At 39.5% G+C, this 18,986-nt stretch overlaps 1 protein-coding gene across 2 annotated transcripts; it reads right to left on the bottom strand.

Moving 5' to 3' along the window:
- Window positions 1-838: 838 nt before the first annotated feature.
- On the bottom strand, window positions 839-18,733 carry LOC144600393 (uncharacterized). Of its 2 annotated transcripts, XM_078411979.1 has the most exons (11): window positions 18,709-18,733; window positions 16,485-16,567; window positions 15,179-15,253; window positions 14,973-15,077; window positions 9,545-11,227; window positions 7,594-7,693; window positions 6,345-6,493; window positions 5,876-5,988; window positions 4,592-4,681; window positions 4,372-4,494; window positions 839-2,213 (listed from the first exon to the last, which is right to left on the bottom strand). In XM_078411979.1, exons 3-11 carry the CDS (start codon window positions 15,243-15,245, stop codon window positions 2,049-2,051), a joined length of 2,595 nt encoding a protein of 864 aa, XP_078268105.1. In that variant the 5' UTR covers window positions 15,246-15,253; window positions 16,485-16,567; window positions 18,709-18,733; the 3' UTR covers window positions 839-2,048. The 2 variants fall into 2 exon arrangements, with proteins under 2 accessions (XP_078268105.1, XP_078268104.1); XM_078411978.1 differs by lacking the exons at window positions 16,485-16,567; window positions 18,709-18,733 and having other exon boundaries at window positions 15,179-15,343.
- Between the last annotated feature and the right edge of the window lie 253 nt (window positions 18,734-18,986).

Genomic DNA, 18,986 nt, shown 5'->3' with positions numbered 1-18,986 from the left:
CCAACATTTCCACCACACACACAACTGCCAGGAAACAATTATTTTCAACAACATTTAAGAAGTTTCCCAACTAATGTATGATTAAGAGATGAATACTTTAACCCCATACAGACTCCACTTCTAAGTGGCAGCTCATCTTCCAAACCGCAATGACGAATATTACAATAAATGCTGCCCTAGTCCATGATGCTAGTATTCTATAACTGATATGTCATCATTGTACTTCAAGGCACTCATCCATTATTTTTAATAGAATTCTACAGTCCAAGTGAGAATGACCAAGTACAGTTTGGAGGAAGAGTTACAATAGTGGGAGGAAAGATGGCCTTTCACCTCAGCTGTCGCATCTTGCTGCACTCTGCTGGGAATTATACCAAAGGCACAATTCTTGGGTGTGTTTAGAGTGCACCCATTTTACAAGAGGCTACCACCAAGGGAGTGACTCGTCTTTGGGATGGTCTTGCTTTTGTCCAGATTCCATTGTTAACGTTTTTTATGTTATTTGTGGTATTTTAGTCAGACATCTGCACAGAGATGGATGAAGCAGGTTACTGTATCGGCCTTTTTCAGACATAATAATCCACCTTCCCTGTGGAAGAACAACTCAAGAGGCCCAAACCTACTGTCTCTGTTTATTCAAAGATAGTAGTCACCAAATTGCTATTGTAAAGCTTGGGAGATATGAAGATTCAGCGTCATCAACAAACCTTGTATCTGGGCAGTGAAAACTATTCATCAGTCATTGTATAATAATCCAGTTACTTCACATTGAGAAAATATACAATAATCTGCAGTTAGAAACCAAGATATATTTTATTATTACAAAATATGCATACAATATAAAGTGCAATTACACCCCTCTCTTTGTCCAATTTCAATTTGTTTACATACATCTTTCAATTAATTCAGAATAAATATGAATTTTTCATTCAGATTTAGTGCTCCACAGCAACAATGACATGAACATGAACATTTCTTAAAGCTTTTGGGGATGAATCCACATTTGATGGGACAAATGTGTTCCTTTTCAACGTTCTGCAATTTTTATGCACATCAAAACCACAGAGGTTCAGAGAAAACAGATAGTTAAATCCGAACTAGCATTATTGTAGTCCAATTACACTCATCTGTTGAGTCTCTGTGTGAATAATGTGTGGAATTCTCTGCCACAGTAGGCAGTGGAGGGCAATTCACTGGATATTTTCAAGAGAGAGTTTAGATTAAGCTCTTAGGGCTAAAGGAATCAAGGGATATGGGGAAAAAGCAGGAACGGGGTACTGATTTTGGATGATCAGCCATGATCATATTGATGGTGTTGCTGGCTCGAAGAGCAGAATGGCCTACTCCTGCACCTATTTTCTGTTTCTAATTCATCCTCCAACAAGTGAGTGTGACATGGAAGAGCAAATATGCAGAGAGATTAACAAGAGGTGGAAAAATCATTTGGTAGTTTTATTGGAAGACTTAAATCATCCCAAGGAAAACTAGGATAGTGCTAAGAGCAGAAAGGCTGAAAGAATTTCCAATATGTCCAGAGCACTACATTTCTAATCCATCAAGAAAAGCAGAATTACTTATGCTTCTTGAGAATGAGATGGGTCAAGTGCACGTATTGGTGCAGGCCATGATCGGTTAAATTACTTCCTTTTTTGCTCTTACCCTTCTCTGATTCCATTGGTTTTCTTCTACCCGTGGCCAATTTTAAAAGTTCACTTGTTATTTGGTTCATTCATGCTCAGTTATAAGCTTGTGTGTGAAGGGCACAAAACTGCCTTACATAGTAATTGATCCCTAATTGACCCCTTTAAGGCCAGTTAATTGTGTTCTCACAGTAATATCAACTACAGTTATTGTACCACAGCTCATGAAATACTATAGCAAAACTTCGCAAAATCGTGCAGATCATGGAAATTTGTCATAAACTCAGAAGATGCAGGAACCAAGCATCAGGCCCGTCAACATCCTTTGTGATGTCATTTTTGTGTTTATAGTTTTGTTTACAAAAGGATGCTCAAATGTTTACATATCTCTTCAGTAATACATTTATATTACAACTTATCATCATTCTTCTCATTTACAAAGCCCATGTTGTCAAAGGCATATGCAGCCTGTGGCTTCTCAACTGTGATAGGTTCTGAAGGACCATCAATGAATCCATTATTGGAATGACCTTTCAGAGATTTCTTCTGCACTTCCTCGAATATCTGCAAAATCTTCAGTCGAAATATAAATAGTTCATTAGCAATAGAAAACAATTTTAGAATTGTAAGAATTGTAAGAATTGTAATATTCATCCATTAGAATAAATATTTTAAAAAATACTCCATTGATGATTTATAATGTAAATATGAAATAATACACAGCAGGTGCCTGCGGGTTTGATTCACAACATTCATTCTCAGTTGCTGGCACTGAATGTGGATATACAATTGTGCTCCACTTCCAAAATAGTCTCAAAGGAGGGAAAGTTCAGCTTCAGAGTACTTCACACAACCACACTGGTGTTAACCATGCATCTAATGCAAGCAACCGAGGATAACCGTCTACTCTATAACAGGGAGCTAGGTGCATTTGAGGCTCCCAACATCCTTAATTCATTGGTGAGAAATGAAAAATAACATAACCAGGTTTTTCTTGTTCCTTTGTTATTCAGTATGGACATGGATGGGATTGACTTTGGTTATGATGCCTTCTTTAGTTATGAGCTTTACTTTAAACTTTAGAGATACTGTACCGTAACAGGCTCTTCGGCCCACCGAGTCCGAGCTGACCAGCTGTCACCCCTTACTGTAGTTCTACCCTGCACACTGGAGACTATTTACATGGTTACAGAAGCCAATTAACCTACAAACCTGTGCATCTTTGGAGTGTGGGAGGAAACTGAGCAATTCCACGCAGTCAAAGGGAGAATGTTCAAATTCCGTACAGAGAGCACCCATAGTCAAGATTGAATTCGGGTCTCTGGTGCTGTAAGGCAGCTACTCTACCGCTGTGCCACCATGCTGCCAGTGCCTGTCCAGAATTGGCTGGACTCTCAGCAGCCATTGGACTGTCCCTCAACCACTGAAATTAGTTTCAGAAGAGGGTGAACAATGAAATTAATTAAACTTTCAAGAACATACAAGCTGTGAAAGTATGGTAAACACTTAAAGCCATTGCTATTTAGTTGTGTTGTGGGAATAAGTGACTCTGATGAGTTTATGTCACTCTTTAATGGAGATATCTCTTTATTTGGATAAAGATCTTCCATAAAAAAAGTTGTTTTGAATCAAAGAAATAATTAGAGCCATGAAGTTGCACAAAGAGTTGGACAAAGTGGACAGAATGAGCCATTATTCCTATATTTGTATTCATTCGCAGGATGGAGATACCCTGGCTAAGTCTGGATTTACTAACCATCCCTAATTGCTCCTCAAGTTAATTGATCCTCAAGGAGTCAACCAGATGTGTGGGACTGAAGTATCATTTAAGCTGTACCCAGTAAGGATGAGAAATTTCCTTTCCTGAAGAACACTCAGGAACTAGAGTTTTTTTCAGTAATAATCTAGTAGGTTGATGGGTAAAGTGGCATGGTACGTACAAGATTATACTGACAGGATTAAAGTAAAGAAAAACACTTGGGCAGCACAAATACTCATGAATGGTATTGAAGTCAGTATGGATGAAAATGAAGGAGATTCTTATCAGACGTTGTTAAATTATGGCTCACTAAAGCAAAGCAGTGACAAAGAAACTATTACGATCTTAAACAGGATGAAACTCAGAGGAGGTTGAGATTCTACTGAGACTTTCTGGAAAGACCATATTTAATCATCCCTGTCTAGCTTTAGCACATAGAAGCAAAAGATAGGCAGGTTTAGCACACAAAAGCAAACGGAGGCTGACCTAACAATTGCCAAAATAGAAAGAAGGACAAAACTGATCCTAATGTCACTGAAGTGACCTATTTGGAACCGCTGGAGAAAATCTACCCTCTTCAACTGCAAATGGAGACATCTGGGAAGTGACCTTTGTGAAACACAGGGCAGTAAACCGAATGAAACCAGTAAATCTGAAAAGTTACTCCAAAGTATGATATTCCATCAGGTAGAAAAAGTAGAATATATATTTCATCTTGCTTTTCATAATCTGTGGATACATGTCTGGTGAGAATCATTCAAGAATGAAAAGGATGATAAAACAGCAGGAGGACTGGAGTCTTTTGAAGTCTTTGAGAACTTCCATTAATTTAAATACCTTTCTTCATCTTTATTTTTTCACCCAAATCTCCAGATTTTCATTTTAAAATCCGCCCTCATGCAAGGTCAAACTATAAAACTGATTTCAGGACAAATATGTTACATCAATGCATCAATATGATGTTATTCTTACCTCTGATTTGGGCACAATGCCAACTCTAAAGAAACCAAGTGTACCCGTCTCTATCTTGGTACAGTCTACAACAGTGGAGGCAATATTCTCAGGTGACGGCCCATCACACAATACACCATTAACCTATACCGGGAACAAAATTTCCATGTGTAATTAACTATGATGATACATGTCAGAAATTACATTTAAAACTTAAAGAGCAAGTTGTAGTTAACCTTACCTTTTCGCCAAGTTTGGCATAGACCTGATTATGGTGTGTGGTGTCTGCTTCTCCTGTTGGATTTGCTGATGTCACAGCTATAGGGCCCACCTGCACACGCAGAGAAAGATTAGCTACCATGTAGACAGAAGTGGGTGCACACTCATTCCCTGTTCTGATGGAGTTTCTGCTGAAGAGGAAGTAAGCTCCATAATGAACCCTTATGATCTGGCTAGCGAAGAGAAATTTGCAATAGCTTTTTGCTCATAACCATTATCCAGTGGCTCGACCTGTAAGGCCTTGAAGTTGGGAAGAACCGTGTCAGGCCATAATAAAATTAAAGCTCTTCCAAGCATCACAGTAAAAAAAATGAAACATTTCTTTTTCAAAACCGCCTTTGGTGGAATTTTTAGTACTGACAGTTTCCACACTTAATATCATTTCTACATAGATGAGACTTAACCAAACCTGCCTTCTGATTAAAAACACAAACCTTCCACAAGAATTGTGAGGGCTGCTTTACTTTCTCTCTTGCAGCAAACACACGCATGAATGCACTCATGCATACACACATACAAATGCACTCATGCACACACATGAATGCACACACACACATGCACACACACTCATGGATGCATGCATACACTCACATGCACACACACACGCACTCATGCACGTATGCATACACGCATGAATGCACTCACACGCACATGCACACACACACTCATGCACGCACACACACTTATTCTCTTTCCTACAATCTCATAATCACATGCTGATTCGTTTCTTTTTTTTGTATTCCATCGAACAATGTCTTATATTTCCTTTTATGCATGCTGCCGACTTTAGAATAAGACACATTACAGTGATAGGTTCAATAGCAATATATAGCTGAACAACATTTTTTTGGCAATTCTGAAATACAACTGACCCCATGAAATTAAGCAATCACACAACTGGAGTTAACTACTGCTTCATAGCTACAAGTATTTCCTAATGAAACTAGTGGATATTCTATGTGAAAATCAAAAAAACTGCAGGTGCTGGAAATCTGATATAAAAACTGAAAAAGTTGGAAATTCTCAGAAGATTAGATGGCATTCTGTGGAAATCAGTTCTAATGAAGAAACATTGACTTGAAATGTTAAAACCATTTCTCTCTCTACTGACTGAGTATTTCTAAACATAGATTTTATTTCAGATATTCTGTCAAAACTTCCACTGAATCGGGAAAGTAAATAAAGGCGATGAAAAGTGTCAAGGAAATTCTGCAAAATATATAAAAACTCCTTCAGAATATCTCACCTGATCAATGAGATGTGTTGTAACAGCACAGTCTGGAATCCTAATGGCAATGCTTTGAGGTGTCCCGATGTACTTATCTGCATGTTTTAGTCCAAATGGTTCCAGCCATTCACCTTCAAATGAAAACAACATGAAAACAACATTTGTTAATAATCATTCTCCCACATTGATTTAAATCAGATTGACACATTTGAGATTGGCAAATATGCATGGAATGTCCCTGGTTATACTTTGATAAACTGATAGCGTTCTACATTGATGAAATACCCCACAAGATACTTCACAAAACATAATGAACTCAGTGGATTTTTCCAACTGCATTTTGATACAGCAGAAAATAGAGACACCCAAGGAAATATTTCTGATCTGCCGTTTGAGCTGGAAAATGAAAAATGCATGAATGAGAAACAAATATTTGCTTGATGGGTGGTGGAGAGGAAGATTATGGAGATGAACAAAGGCTTATTACCCCTGGGGATGACAAGGCTGATAGACGATGGCCAAACTGCTTGCATAAAGTTCCACAATAGAGGGTTTAACAGATGTTTAACTGGTTCCAGTTGTGCCAAGCTGGAGATCCACAGAGACATGGGCCTTTCCTTGGCCTGCTTCTTTGTGCTGTTCAAATAAAAAGACATTTCTTAGCTAGATTTTTTCATCTATTCATAACTTACAAATTATAAGCATCAAAATACTGCTGCTTGGTATTGGTATTACTTGACATGCAAGAAATTAAGAAACTGAATCAGTCATCTTTAGCTAATCATTTGTATTAGGATAGTTCTTCAAGAAAGTAGTTAAATAAATGGAACATTGTACTTCCAAGGATGTGTTTGTACATTATTTTTACATACCAGGGATGTTGTTACTTTACACATATATCCCACAACAAATGTGTTAAAAGTTTTAAATATGATCCATGCATTTTTTGATATTTAATATTTACATTTTGAGATATGTTGAAATAACAACCCAACAAGCAATGAAATATATTCACTGCAATAGTTTCATAATATGTTTAGTTTAGTTTATTATCCTCATGTGTACCAAAGTACAATGAAAAGCTTTTGTTTTACTATCCAGTTAAAGAAAAGAGTGAATACAATCAAGCCGGTCACAGTGCACAGATTGATAACCAATGGTGATACATTAAAATAAAAAATGCAGATGCTGGAATTGTGAAATAAAAATAAAAAGTGCTGCAAACACTAGGCAGATGAGGAAACATCTATGGAAAGAGAATCAAAGTTAACATTTCATATTGAAGACCCTTCTTTGGTCTGTCTGACTTGTTGAGTGTTTCCAGGTTTTCTTGAAGTGGATACATTTTTTTGCACCAGTTCTGCTTTTATGCTTGTAAATTTCAGGATCTAGTAACTTTAGATAGTTCCTCTGTCCCTCTCTTCCCCTCCTCCTTCCCAGATCTCCCTCTATCTTCCTGTCTCCACCTATATCCTTCCTTTGTCCCGCCCCCCTGACATCAGTCTGAAGAAGGGTCTCGACCCGAAACGTCACCCATTCAATCTCTCCTGAGATGCTGCCTGACCTTTTGTGAATAAATAAAATAACAAATAATTCCAAATACACAGCTATTATTTTCAATGTTCAGATAAAAGCGTGAATTGATAGATGCATTATTGATGTTATCCACTCTGAATGCACTAAAGGTCTTTCATACAGGCCCAAGTGAATAACACTCAATGTAAAACAGTTCCTACTTGTAAGCCTTCTCGACAGCATCAGGACAATTACAGGCCGCCACCAACACATATACAGTGTCTGTTGGAATACCACAGATTCCTCCATTTTTCATAATTTCTGCAGAAAATAAATAAAATTTTAAAAAATAGGAAAATCCAAAGGAATATATTGTTTTTCTTCCTAAATGTGTTCAGTGTCATGATAAAAAATGATTAAAAAAAACATTGAGGACTATTGAGGATGAGCTCTGAGGGAACTGACAAAGTTAACCTGGTAACCATTACTCTGCTAGGTGACACAAATGAAACATTGAGAAGCTAGATGAAAAATAGTAATAAACCAAATTCCCACAAACTATTAGCCATCAGCCAAAATATTGATGGGAAGAATCAGGAATTGCAATACGGCAGGAACTGTGAATGACTGTGCCAAATTTAATTACTCAAAATCTATTTACTTATCGTTTTTCATATGCTCTCTTTGAAAGTATACATCTGATTGCCTTTGTCACAATATAGAACAAAAATGTACAATAGCCATAATAGCGGCACGGTAGCGCAGCGGTAGAGTTGCTGCTTTACAGCGAATGCAGCGCCGGAGACTCAGGTTCGATCCTGACTACGGGTGCTGCACTGTAAGGAGTTTGTACGTTCTCCCCGTGACCTGCGTGGGTTTTCTCCGAGATCTTCGGTTTCCTCCCACACTCCAAAGACGTACAGGTATGTAGGTTAATTGGCTGGATAAATGTAAAAATTGTCCCTAGTGGGTGTAGGATAGTGTTAATGTACGGGGATCACTGGGCGGCACGGACTTGGAGGGCCGAAAAGGCCTGTTTCCGGCTGTATATATATGATATGATATGATATGGAATAAAAAATTATTTTGAACCTATGTGGAAAAGAAAATTCCAATTTCCCTGTGAGATTCTGCTGACAATCTGAAATTTAATAAGCCCTGATAATGAATTTGTCCACAATCCTTCACACTGTCCTGCCTCAAAACCAGATACAACTTCAAATATCTTGATTGCCTTCATAAAACTTTTTAATCTATTTATTTTCCAGTGGAAAAATTGCTATGTTTTAAGCTTGTTTTTGCATCTGTGACATACTATAATCAGAGTTAAACTTCTCAGTAAGTTTTCCATTGCCTTTAATACCCTTTTGGTAATAGTTTGTATACAACAACATAAATGACTTCATTAATGGTTTAACTATTGCCTTCCAAATGCAACATTATCCTGGATGTCCTATATTTTAAAATGTTAAAGTTTTTCAGTTTCCATTTTATAACTATTCTATCCTTTCCTATACAATTACAAACCTGTGCATGATTGCATTTTTTTTTAATCCCTTCATTTTGATCAGTCTACATTTTAAGACATTTTACTGTAGTTTTATTTTCCAAAATGTACCATTCTCAGCCACTGCACATTCTAACATACCTTTTCACCTTGCTCGCAGTCTCTACTTCTTGCTAATTTATTTTATAGTTTATCAAGGTCCTGGTTTTGTATAATTGGAAAACACAAATTTCATGCCCCGAGACTGCGGCCACGTTATCAAACAAATGTCTTTTAGACTTGTGGGATAAAGTTACTAAGAAACATTGGTGAAATTGACAATAAATATATTGAATCTCTTTGGTCTCTCCAATGATTTTAATGCAGTCTTATCATTTCATGATCATCACAAACATAATAGGATACAATAATATGGAAGAGTAGTTATAAAAAGAACAGCCAAGTAATTACATTTCGTAATTGTGATTTGCACGATACACTATCTTAGAGGTTACATATGAAAATACAAATTAGAAGCATTAGATCATTCAGCCCTTCAAGTAAATAAGAGGCTGGGTGAACTAAATGTAACTTCCATGTCACTTATTAATCTTGCTATTTTACTTAAAGAAATGAACACAGCTCTGAAATAACTGTGGAATCCAACAATCTTTGCAGAACCTTACCTGCAATCTTTCTGACTGAGGTGGTTTTTCTTGAAGGCAGATGAGGGCACACAGATTTGTTCTGCCCAAAGCCACACAGGCTTGCCCAAGCCCATCCCAGAGGTAACTGGGGTTTCTCAAAGCTTTGGTTAAAGAGGGTGGCCAGAAAGCAGTAAAAACTAATCAAACCAAAAATGATGGTGACTCCAATATCATATCCATAAGGAATTGCATTAATGGCATCCAGAAGGAAGCTTATTAAGATCAACTGAAAGCTGAGTGACAAGGCAAACCATGCAGTGTTCAGAAAGCAAGTGCCAATCACCACAAAACTGTTAAAGAGCAGAAAGCAAATAATTCCCACAGCAATGCCAAACCCCCTAGTTGAACCATAGAGACCACCATATCTGGTCAAACCCCAGATTATCCATATTAAACCATACAGCATGAAAGCACAGCTTTCAAGGGTTTTACCCCGAGAAAAAGAGATTGAGCCACACAGGATCTGAAGGACACCCCCAGGAATAACAATCCAAGGCAAAACTACAGTGGCTAAAGGTGTCAAGGGATTGATTGATACAGTGATGGCAAAACAAGCCACAACATTACAGGCATGGGCTAGAGTCTCAGCGTCTGAGTATCTGGAGTATCCTAAATCTGGGTTATGGAAGTCTTTACCTGACTTTAGAGAGAAGGCATTCATCCTACTGAATAAAGTTTTAACAACCCCTTCTCCAGTGGGATATGTCAGGGGCCCTTTGCTATTGAAGAGGGAAATTAAAGTAACGCAAGCAGATGCTATAAATATAGCCACACTCACCCCTTGTGCTCCACCATGGAAAAAGCCTATGGGGTGAGCTGACACTGCTATACAATAGGCAACAAAAAACAATGGATACAATCCATCAATGAGGCTTTTACTGGTCATGAACAGAGCCAGGGTAAAAAATAGGACAGCAAGAACAATCGGGACTGGAACTGGGAAGAAGGGTTGGCTGTTTTGCCAGATGCTGTACAGCAATGCATATCCCTCTGCAAATTTTAATATGGAGGTTAAACCAAAGAATGTAGCATTCAGCGTGTCAAAAGCCCGGTAAGACAAAATACAAACTATAATTTGGTAGACGCCTGCTGTCCACAGCCAGGGAATCTGACCAACAAACAGATTGGAAGTTACACCCAATAGGTGGCATCCGAACACACTGGCAGATAGCATATTAGTAATGTATCCCAGAACTATTGTGTCATTGTTAAAGAGGCGTTCACTTGTCGATGTCTCATTGTACTTATTCTTGGACAGACTAGTCCCTGGGAATGTTATTTGTCCGTTGCTTAGGAAGACTGAAGCACGGCCCAATCCAAAGTAAATGCCGATAAAGGACACGATCAAATAGTTTGAAGCCACAGCAGAATGACCAAAAGATTGATTATATAATGCAGCAATCTCATGAGCAGTAGCAAGAGAAATAGCAAAGGCAATCGCACCAGGGATTACTTCCTTTTGGATTATCCCCGCAACCCCAATGATGAAGAGTGCCAAGACTAAAGCTACAAAACCAGGGACTAGAGCATTACGGACTGAATTACTCTGAACTACATTTGCTCCCATTAAGATGTGGGTCAGGCCAGTTCCACACCACAGAACAGACAGTGTCAGGCACAGATTCACAAAAGGGATAGCTTGATTTGAACTCTTCCGTATACCTGAAAAAAAAACGCAGAAAATAAATAGTAAAGGAGATGACATAGATTTTACACATATTCACCAATTACACTGTGTGAACTACACCATTAGCCATTCTTCCTCCATCTATATACTAAAACTCTCGTTTGTTATCTTGTTTGTGACTGAACTTCAGCCAAAACGGTACACGATAGCGCGACAATTTTAGGCCCACCTTACTCACCATTGTCACTTTAGTGATAATGCAAGTAGTTTTATTGAAATCCGTGTTATATTTTAAAAGTTATTAACATTTTAAATATTAAAAGGAGGGGAAGGGGAGGGGAGGAGGGAGGGAGGAGTGGGGGAGAAGGGAGAGGGGGTTGAGGAGAGAGGGGAGGGGAGGACAGGGTGCTGCACCAATGCAGGAGAGGGTTGGGCCCAACGGGTCCACTTGGTCTAGTAATCTATAAATTCTTCAGCTTCAAATAAGAATCTACCCACTTAAAGATTCCAGGTGGCATTGGTGGGGGAGGGAAATAAGATTCACATTTCATGGTGATGATCTTCCAACAGAACATTAAGCCTAATTTTGGAGTTTTGGAAACTGCAGCATTTTGCTTTTTTCCCCATCCTATTTTATTGCACTGCTTCAGATTGTTGGATAATCTTTGCCCCATCTGTTGTTTTGCATTTGTCATTGTATTTATTGTTGTATCTGCCATCACCATGTGTACTGTTTCCTCTATGAGCTTCATGTGATCAAGAAATCTCATTGCCCCCTGTGACAATAAACTAATCTTTCATCTATGCCTAACATCATATGTTTCTTTTCATTCCACCCTTGTGTGCATTGTAACTTCCCCCTGAAGGCATTTGTGCCATTTACCTCTACTCCGACATGGAGATAAATTTACCTCCACTCCTCCATGTTGTAGTGGGTCTCATATTCTTAACATTGGGAAACAAAGTGTTTCCTGGGTAGCCTATGAAACTTATCAGTTGTATACTTATGAACTCTAGTTTTAAACTCAACTTAAGCAAAGATATTTTCTCCACATCAACACTGTCATCTGGTTGCAACAGCCCTTTATCAGGCTTCCAGTCAACTGGGGTAAAGAGCTCCCACAAGTTCATTACTACATCTGCTTAGTTCTAAAATCAAAATCATTAATAATTTTTACATCAATAGCTGAAATAAAAGTAGAAAATATTAGAAATTCACAGTCAACTGAAGTAGCATTGGTGGAAAGAGCAACAGAATTAACATTTCAAGTTGATGAATTGACCTTATCTAAAATGTTAAGTCTATTTCTTTATCCGCAGATGCTCCCTGACCCTACTGAATCTTCCTTACATTTTCTGTTTTTATTTGACGTTTCAGGCAGTTGCCATTTTATGATTATCCAATGCCTGCATCTCTTTTTTTACAATATGAAAAGCAGAAGAGTGAATAATTATTAAAGTCTGGATTAAACAAAGTTCAGTACAAGTTTAACAACATCTTTACATTCCAAATGAACTCCAGTCCTTAGTTTGCAGTTTTTTAATACCGGCCTCATTCACTGGTGTTGCTGTTATCTTGCCATCCATCAGAATTTTGTTATCCGAGATATTTTGATTCCTTAATTCTACTAATCAAACTGCACTAATATACATTACATACTCAGCTACATTGAACTTAATTTGCCAATTACACATGCATTCTGAAATTTTATTAATATCCTCCTGACACAATTGCCCTTTAGACTGTATTTCCCAAGTTGGGATCATTGGCAAAATTTGAAATTGCACTAACAATTTCTCCCCCTCCCCCCAGCCCCATCATCTTTAAGTCTAAAACAATGTGTAAATTATTCCAAGCATTGATCACACTTCCTTTGTTTCAGCAGTCTGACTAATGACCCTCAGTCACTATTCCCTATTTCCTGTTTTATACTTTGCATGCAGATACACATATATACAGCTTTTAATGGGTTTATATTCTCCTTTAATATTCTATTCCTTAACATAATTTTTATCTTATCTCTTTGAAGTTTGTCACACTTAAACTCAAAATATATAACACTAATTCAATCATAGTATGATAACAACATGTATGGTTCCCCTACTGTCTGTGAACTCATTCTAGTTCAATCTTCATCACCAAATATGGTTTTATTCCTTTCGAACCTCCTCCACAGACATGATACTTGTGACCTTTTATTGCTTTTTTGGAGTCTTGTATCCATCCATTGATTGGCACTCTATTCCATTTAAGATTGCATAGATAAAGTTGAACTGAAAAGTCCAAGGAGACAACTTCCAAACAAATAATATTGAACAATAAATAATATTCTAAATCTATGCTTTAAGCTGGAAATTTATACAGATGGCAAACCAGTTAATTTCCTTAAATATATCCTTTATGTGACATTTATTCATGGAATGTGAGCTTTATTATCACAATACCCTTGTGAAAGTGGTCAGATGTCTCATCCTAAACCTGCAGATAAACATGTATCCTCACAGGGTATATTGTTTTAGGTGCAACTAGGTGACGTCATTGGCCACATCAGATAGGTGTTAAGGCTCTGAACCTGTAGGGCCAAACATGACCAGAAATGTAGACCTCTTCCTCGTGGAGTTTCCTTGAGGCAGTCCATAATCAGAATTGCCAAAAAATGTTTTGTACATTGACAATGTAATCAGTGAGCAGGAGTTAAATTCTCCGGCTGTTGGATAGGATTTGAACCTGCTTTAAAATCATTATCCAGCGCTCTATATTGCTGGCCAAGTAACGTAACTATGACGTTACCAATGCCCCCAAATGTCTGGTTGTAGTGACGAAGAGAGTGTTAGATCTCCAGGTTTGAGTCTCATCTTCCAAAAAATAATTGCTTTTCATCTTATGTATTTTAAATGTAGGGGTGTTGGATAAATATTGATATGTACATTAGACGGTTTAAGGACTGATTTTACTCAATCTTCTTCGAATTTAAAAAAGCTTTTACGTTTTTCGGGAGCTTTCAGGTAGTTTCTGGTTTAAATAAATGACCAATAAATAAACTGGTTTTAGAAACTTCTCACCCAGTCGCGTGTAGATATTCCTGAGGGGAGTTCTAATCCTGATGTTGAATAAATCAAGCCACAACACGGCTAGACTAAAACCCAGAGGTCTTTATGATGAAAACACGACCCCTGATTAATAATCAGTTCCACTGAATAAAAGTGCCACGTAAGTTTTCAGTGAGAAGTCCGGACCCGAAACGTCACCTTGCTATGTTCTCTAGGGATGCTGCCTCACCTACTGAGTTACTCCAGCACATTGTGATATTTTGTGTCTTCCCCGAGTTACTCACTTAATTGAATATCCTTTCAATGGCAAGTTGAAGTAGATCGATGGCAAAGCAGCTACAACTCGCCACAAGGTGGCGCTTCAGGTACAAAACGCAAGCGTGCGTGAGACCCGGTGGATGTTGGCGACAATTAATCTCAAATGTTATCATAGCGCTCTCGTGTCTATTCACATCGGCTACTGACCAGATAATAACGAGTTAAGAGCAAGAGTTTGCATTGTAATTCAGCACACTGGAACGCCAGCCAACAGCAACGCTGTCTTATTCCGCTCAGTATTTGTAACTCACCTGTATAGCACAGGAGAGCCGCTCAGTATTTGTAACTCACCTGTATAGCACAGGAGAGCCGCTCAGTATTTGTAACTCACCTGTACAGCACAGGAGAGCCGCTCAGTATTTGTAACTCACCTGTATAGCACAGGAGAGCCGCTCAGTATTTGTAACTCACCTGTATAGCACAGGAGAGCCGCCACGATAAGCAGTAAAATACCGAGAGCCGTGCCTGGGATCAGCGGGACAGTTGAATAGTATTTCACAGCCAGCAACAGCGCACCTGACACACAATGAACAACGGGTTATCCTTTATAACCAATGCAAGACATTTTGGAGGAAATGCTTGAAACAATGAACTAAAGTAGAGGGCTCGGAGATTACCTGCGCTTATACTGAGAATCCCCACGGAATAGTGCAGCGTCTCGACGCCGTCGTCTTCTTGCTCCATGTCGAGCTCTGAGATGAGAAGAATGTGTTGTAAGCTTGGGTCTTGAACTGAACTCTATGACATGAAATTTCCCCTTGAATATTTCGTGAGACTCGATTGTGTGCACCGAGTTCTCGGTCAATCAGTAAGTAGCTCCCTGCAGCTCTTTTATATCAATCTCCCTCCTCCTACTTCCAGACACGCAGAATATGCAAATCCCACGGAAGACTCTCGATAGGGTGTCGGTCGCAGGCGCGTTGTCATTCCTCCCACTGCTAGATCGCAGCTCGCAAAGCGGCTCCAGAATCAAATGCAACAAAGGCAAAAAAAGGTACCTGACCTCTAGGGATAATGCACAATTTCACGTACGAGAGAGAAGCTAGTAATACAAGAAAATGCAATAGAAAACGTTAGGACGAAGACGGGACCGCAAAACACTAGCCAATTTTCTTCCTTTAAGCTTTGACACAAAGCAGAGATTGGACATGTCCTCTCCAACCTTTAATGTAACTGAACATCTGAAATAACCTGCAGTTTCGACTGCAGAAATGCAGCTTGCGCTTTAAACTCTCTTTGGATAGAAGAATCTCTGTAAAATTGTCCCCAGTGTGGGGTTTAGTGGATACAGCGTGGAAACAGGTCCTTCGGCCCACCGAGTCTGCGCCGATCGTTGGTCGACCAACGATACACTAGTTCTATCCTACACACTGGGGGCAATGAACCCACAAACCTGCACGTCTTTGTGGGTACTTTTGTACAGACAGCACCCGTAGTCAGGTTGAACCTGGGTTCCTGACGCTGTGAGGCAGGAACTCTATCGCTGCGCCACTGTGCAGAGTGGAGGCGAGCGTGGGGTAACTGTATCTTCAGGGCCTGTTTCCAAGCTCTATCTCTAAACTGAACTGAACTAATCGCTGCAGACGGCAACTGTGCTAAGAAGACCGAGCCTGGGCGGGTTGAAAGATACAGTTCGGTGCGTGGCTAGAGGGAAGATACATATTGTCTAGAGGCATAAGCACATTGTGCAGAATCCTCGTTGTATATTGACAGTGAAAAGGCCTCTTTCGAGATTGGTTAAAATACCAGATTCATACAAAATGACCGGCTCTCCAGTGGTAAATCAATCCCATCTCCACGCTCTCCGCCTGCAGACAGCTAAATTAACCAGTGAAATTAAATCGCCGCAGAGTGCGTTGACAGGGTCTGGAAAACGTCAACGCCCAACAACTCGGAAGAAACCAGCACGGAAATACAATTTACCTGTTTTTTCTTACCCCCTGGGTGTGAGCGAGAACCAGTGCGTAACCTCGACGCCTAATTGATTATAAAAATGTGACTGTCGACTGTTGAAATAAAATATTTGGACAATACTTACACGACTGAAACGATGTAATTCCAAGTGTGGATGTTAAATATGTGTTCAAATATACTTAAAATTTAGATGAGTTTAGGAGTAACATAAGGCGTTTATTCACTATTCCCGTCCGAGATTTTATTAATTATTAAGACAAACTGGGACCACACTACCCTGCTAGCGAGATGCTGACTACCGGCCCTTCCACGTCTCACATCCAGGAAAGAGGCAGTGTAGGTAACTACTTGCCGCACGAACACCACCCATTAAGTTGATCCAGATCAAATACAGCTCTATTATTTACCAGCCGTTTATTTTCACTCTCGTCGTATCATTTGATTACTATTTTGTTTCATGCCTGCCAACGGACCAGACCGACTCGATTCAATTATTGATAGTTCCCTTCTTCCAGGTTAACAATTGTAAAGGACTCTCCGTGGATGGAGACATTTTGTTAATGGACGGGTAGGATCAATGCTTTGGCGACGTTTTTAAGAGCAAATACATTGTATCTCTGAAGCCTCACAATTTATACCTCGCTTACTGTCCGCCCCTCCGCCCCAACCCCAACCCCCGACTCATCCCTTCAAGAGTGGGGGTGGAGGGAAGGAGGGTGGGGGAGGACACTCCACGGACTGCGTAAAAAGGACGGCTTGGATTTATATAGTACCTGCCACGTCCCTTTTAGAACACCACGATGGCTTAGACGAGGTGGAATTATCAAATGTGTTTAGGAAAGTTTTCTCAGCAATATCTATCGGGCTCTACAAGGGAAAGGGCAAAGATTGACCTGCTCTTATAGAATTGGACAGGGCAAGTGATTGAGGTTTCAGTGGCGAACCTTTTGGGATCGGCGAGCACAGTTCTATTAGCTTTAAAATAGTTTCGGATAAGGACAGGTCTGGTCCAGAAGTTAAATTTCTAAATTAGGACGACTGATCACAAGCAGCGCCAAACGTTAGGAAGGCAACAAAGAAAAGTACAAACAATTGTAGCGACAATGACCAAGAGGACACTCGTGGTGCAAGATCGAAGATATGATGTATTCAAGAGAGAGTTAGATATCGCACTTAGTGCTAACGGAATCAAGGGGTATGGGGAGAAACCAGAAACGGGGTACTGATTTTGGATGATCGGCCATGATCATATTGGATAGCGGTGCTGACTCGAAGGGCCGAATGGCCTACCCCTACTCATGTTTTCTATGTTTCCATATCGATGAACCTAAGTGAAGCTTATATTCTCTTTTATTAGCTCTTTCAGTGAATTTATCTGCCTTATGATAGCACTTAAGGCGGGGAAATCCCATGTGAAGAAATCATCACATGATGAAGCAGTCCCATTCGATCACGAGAATTGAAATTCCGCTGTGCTGTGATTTAAAATCATATGTTTCATGCACTGAATGGGGAAACGGGTAAGAATGCTCAGCAACTGTAGATCCCCTTGGAGGCAAATGGGCAAATACGTACATCTAATCCCAGTCCTCGGATTACTCAGAGTTAGGACATATAGGGCACACACGTCCACAAACACGCCTCTTGGAATTGGGAAAGGGTCTGCAGGCATTTCAGTATTGTCACCTCAGCTTGGAAAATGGTGACATATATTTTGGCTCTACGTTTCTCAGAATCACCTCTCTTTTGCTGTCTTTGTTAAGTACTGGATGCTTTGCAATGATGGGACACTTAATAAATCTGTTCTGCTCATTGCCAATACCCTATACTCACATGTATATCGTTACAAGTTACAATTAAGTCACTTGAGTCATGTTAATTTAAGACAATCTTGCAATCATGCTCAATTTAGGAACACGTGTTTCAAGTTTCATGTTTATAATCATGTATAGGATTCTGTAATCATGTAAAATATTGTAGCTATGAAATGTACTGAAAATTACATTTTTACAAGTTTTTCATCGGGCGTAAGACAACTTTGGTCATTTAGAATCCGTCTAGTAAGCTATGTGAACACACCTCTTCTTTAGAAACAGTTTCTTAGCTTTCCAGGAAACCTGGGACATATGATATGGGTACGTCGTCCTTAGAAATTATTGCTACAGCTGCCAAATTGGGCATTTGATAATGATACGGTGTAGATGTTAAACACCAAACCGAGTTTCTGCACAACCTGAATTGCTTGATCTCAATTTGAATGCCACCGTAGGTAATAGATCTGCTCTTGTTCCCCTTCAATTGTACGGGCTCGTTCCCACCCGAAACGTCACCTGTCCATGTTCTCCAGAGGTGCCGCCTGACCCGCTGGGTTACCCCAGCACTTATTGCTCCAACGATCAAGACCCTTGCTCATCTTGGTCGCCTCTCCCCGAATACGGATTTGGATTGGGCAAGGGCGTGGCGAACCTGCTGGTGGAGTTTTGTGCATTCACAGAAGAATGGCTGTTTGGG

This window comes from Rhinoraja longicauda, chromosome 15, assembly GCF_053455715.1.
Source record: "Rhinoraja longicauda isolate Sanriku21f chromosome 15, sRhiLon1.1, whole genome shotgun sequence".
NCBI classification, from domain to species: domain Eukaryota; kingdom Metazoa; phylum Chordata; class Chondrichthyes; order Rajiformes; family Arhynchobatidae; genus Rhinoraja; species Rhinoraja longicauda.
This window is presented reverse-complemented; position numbering and strand designations above follow the sequence as displayed.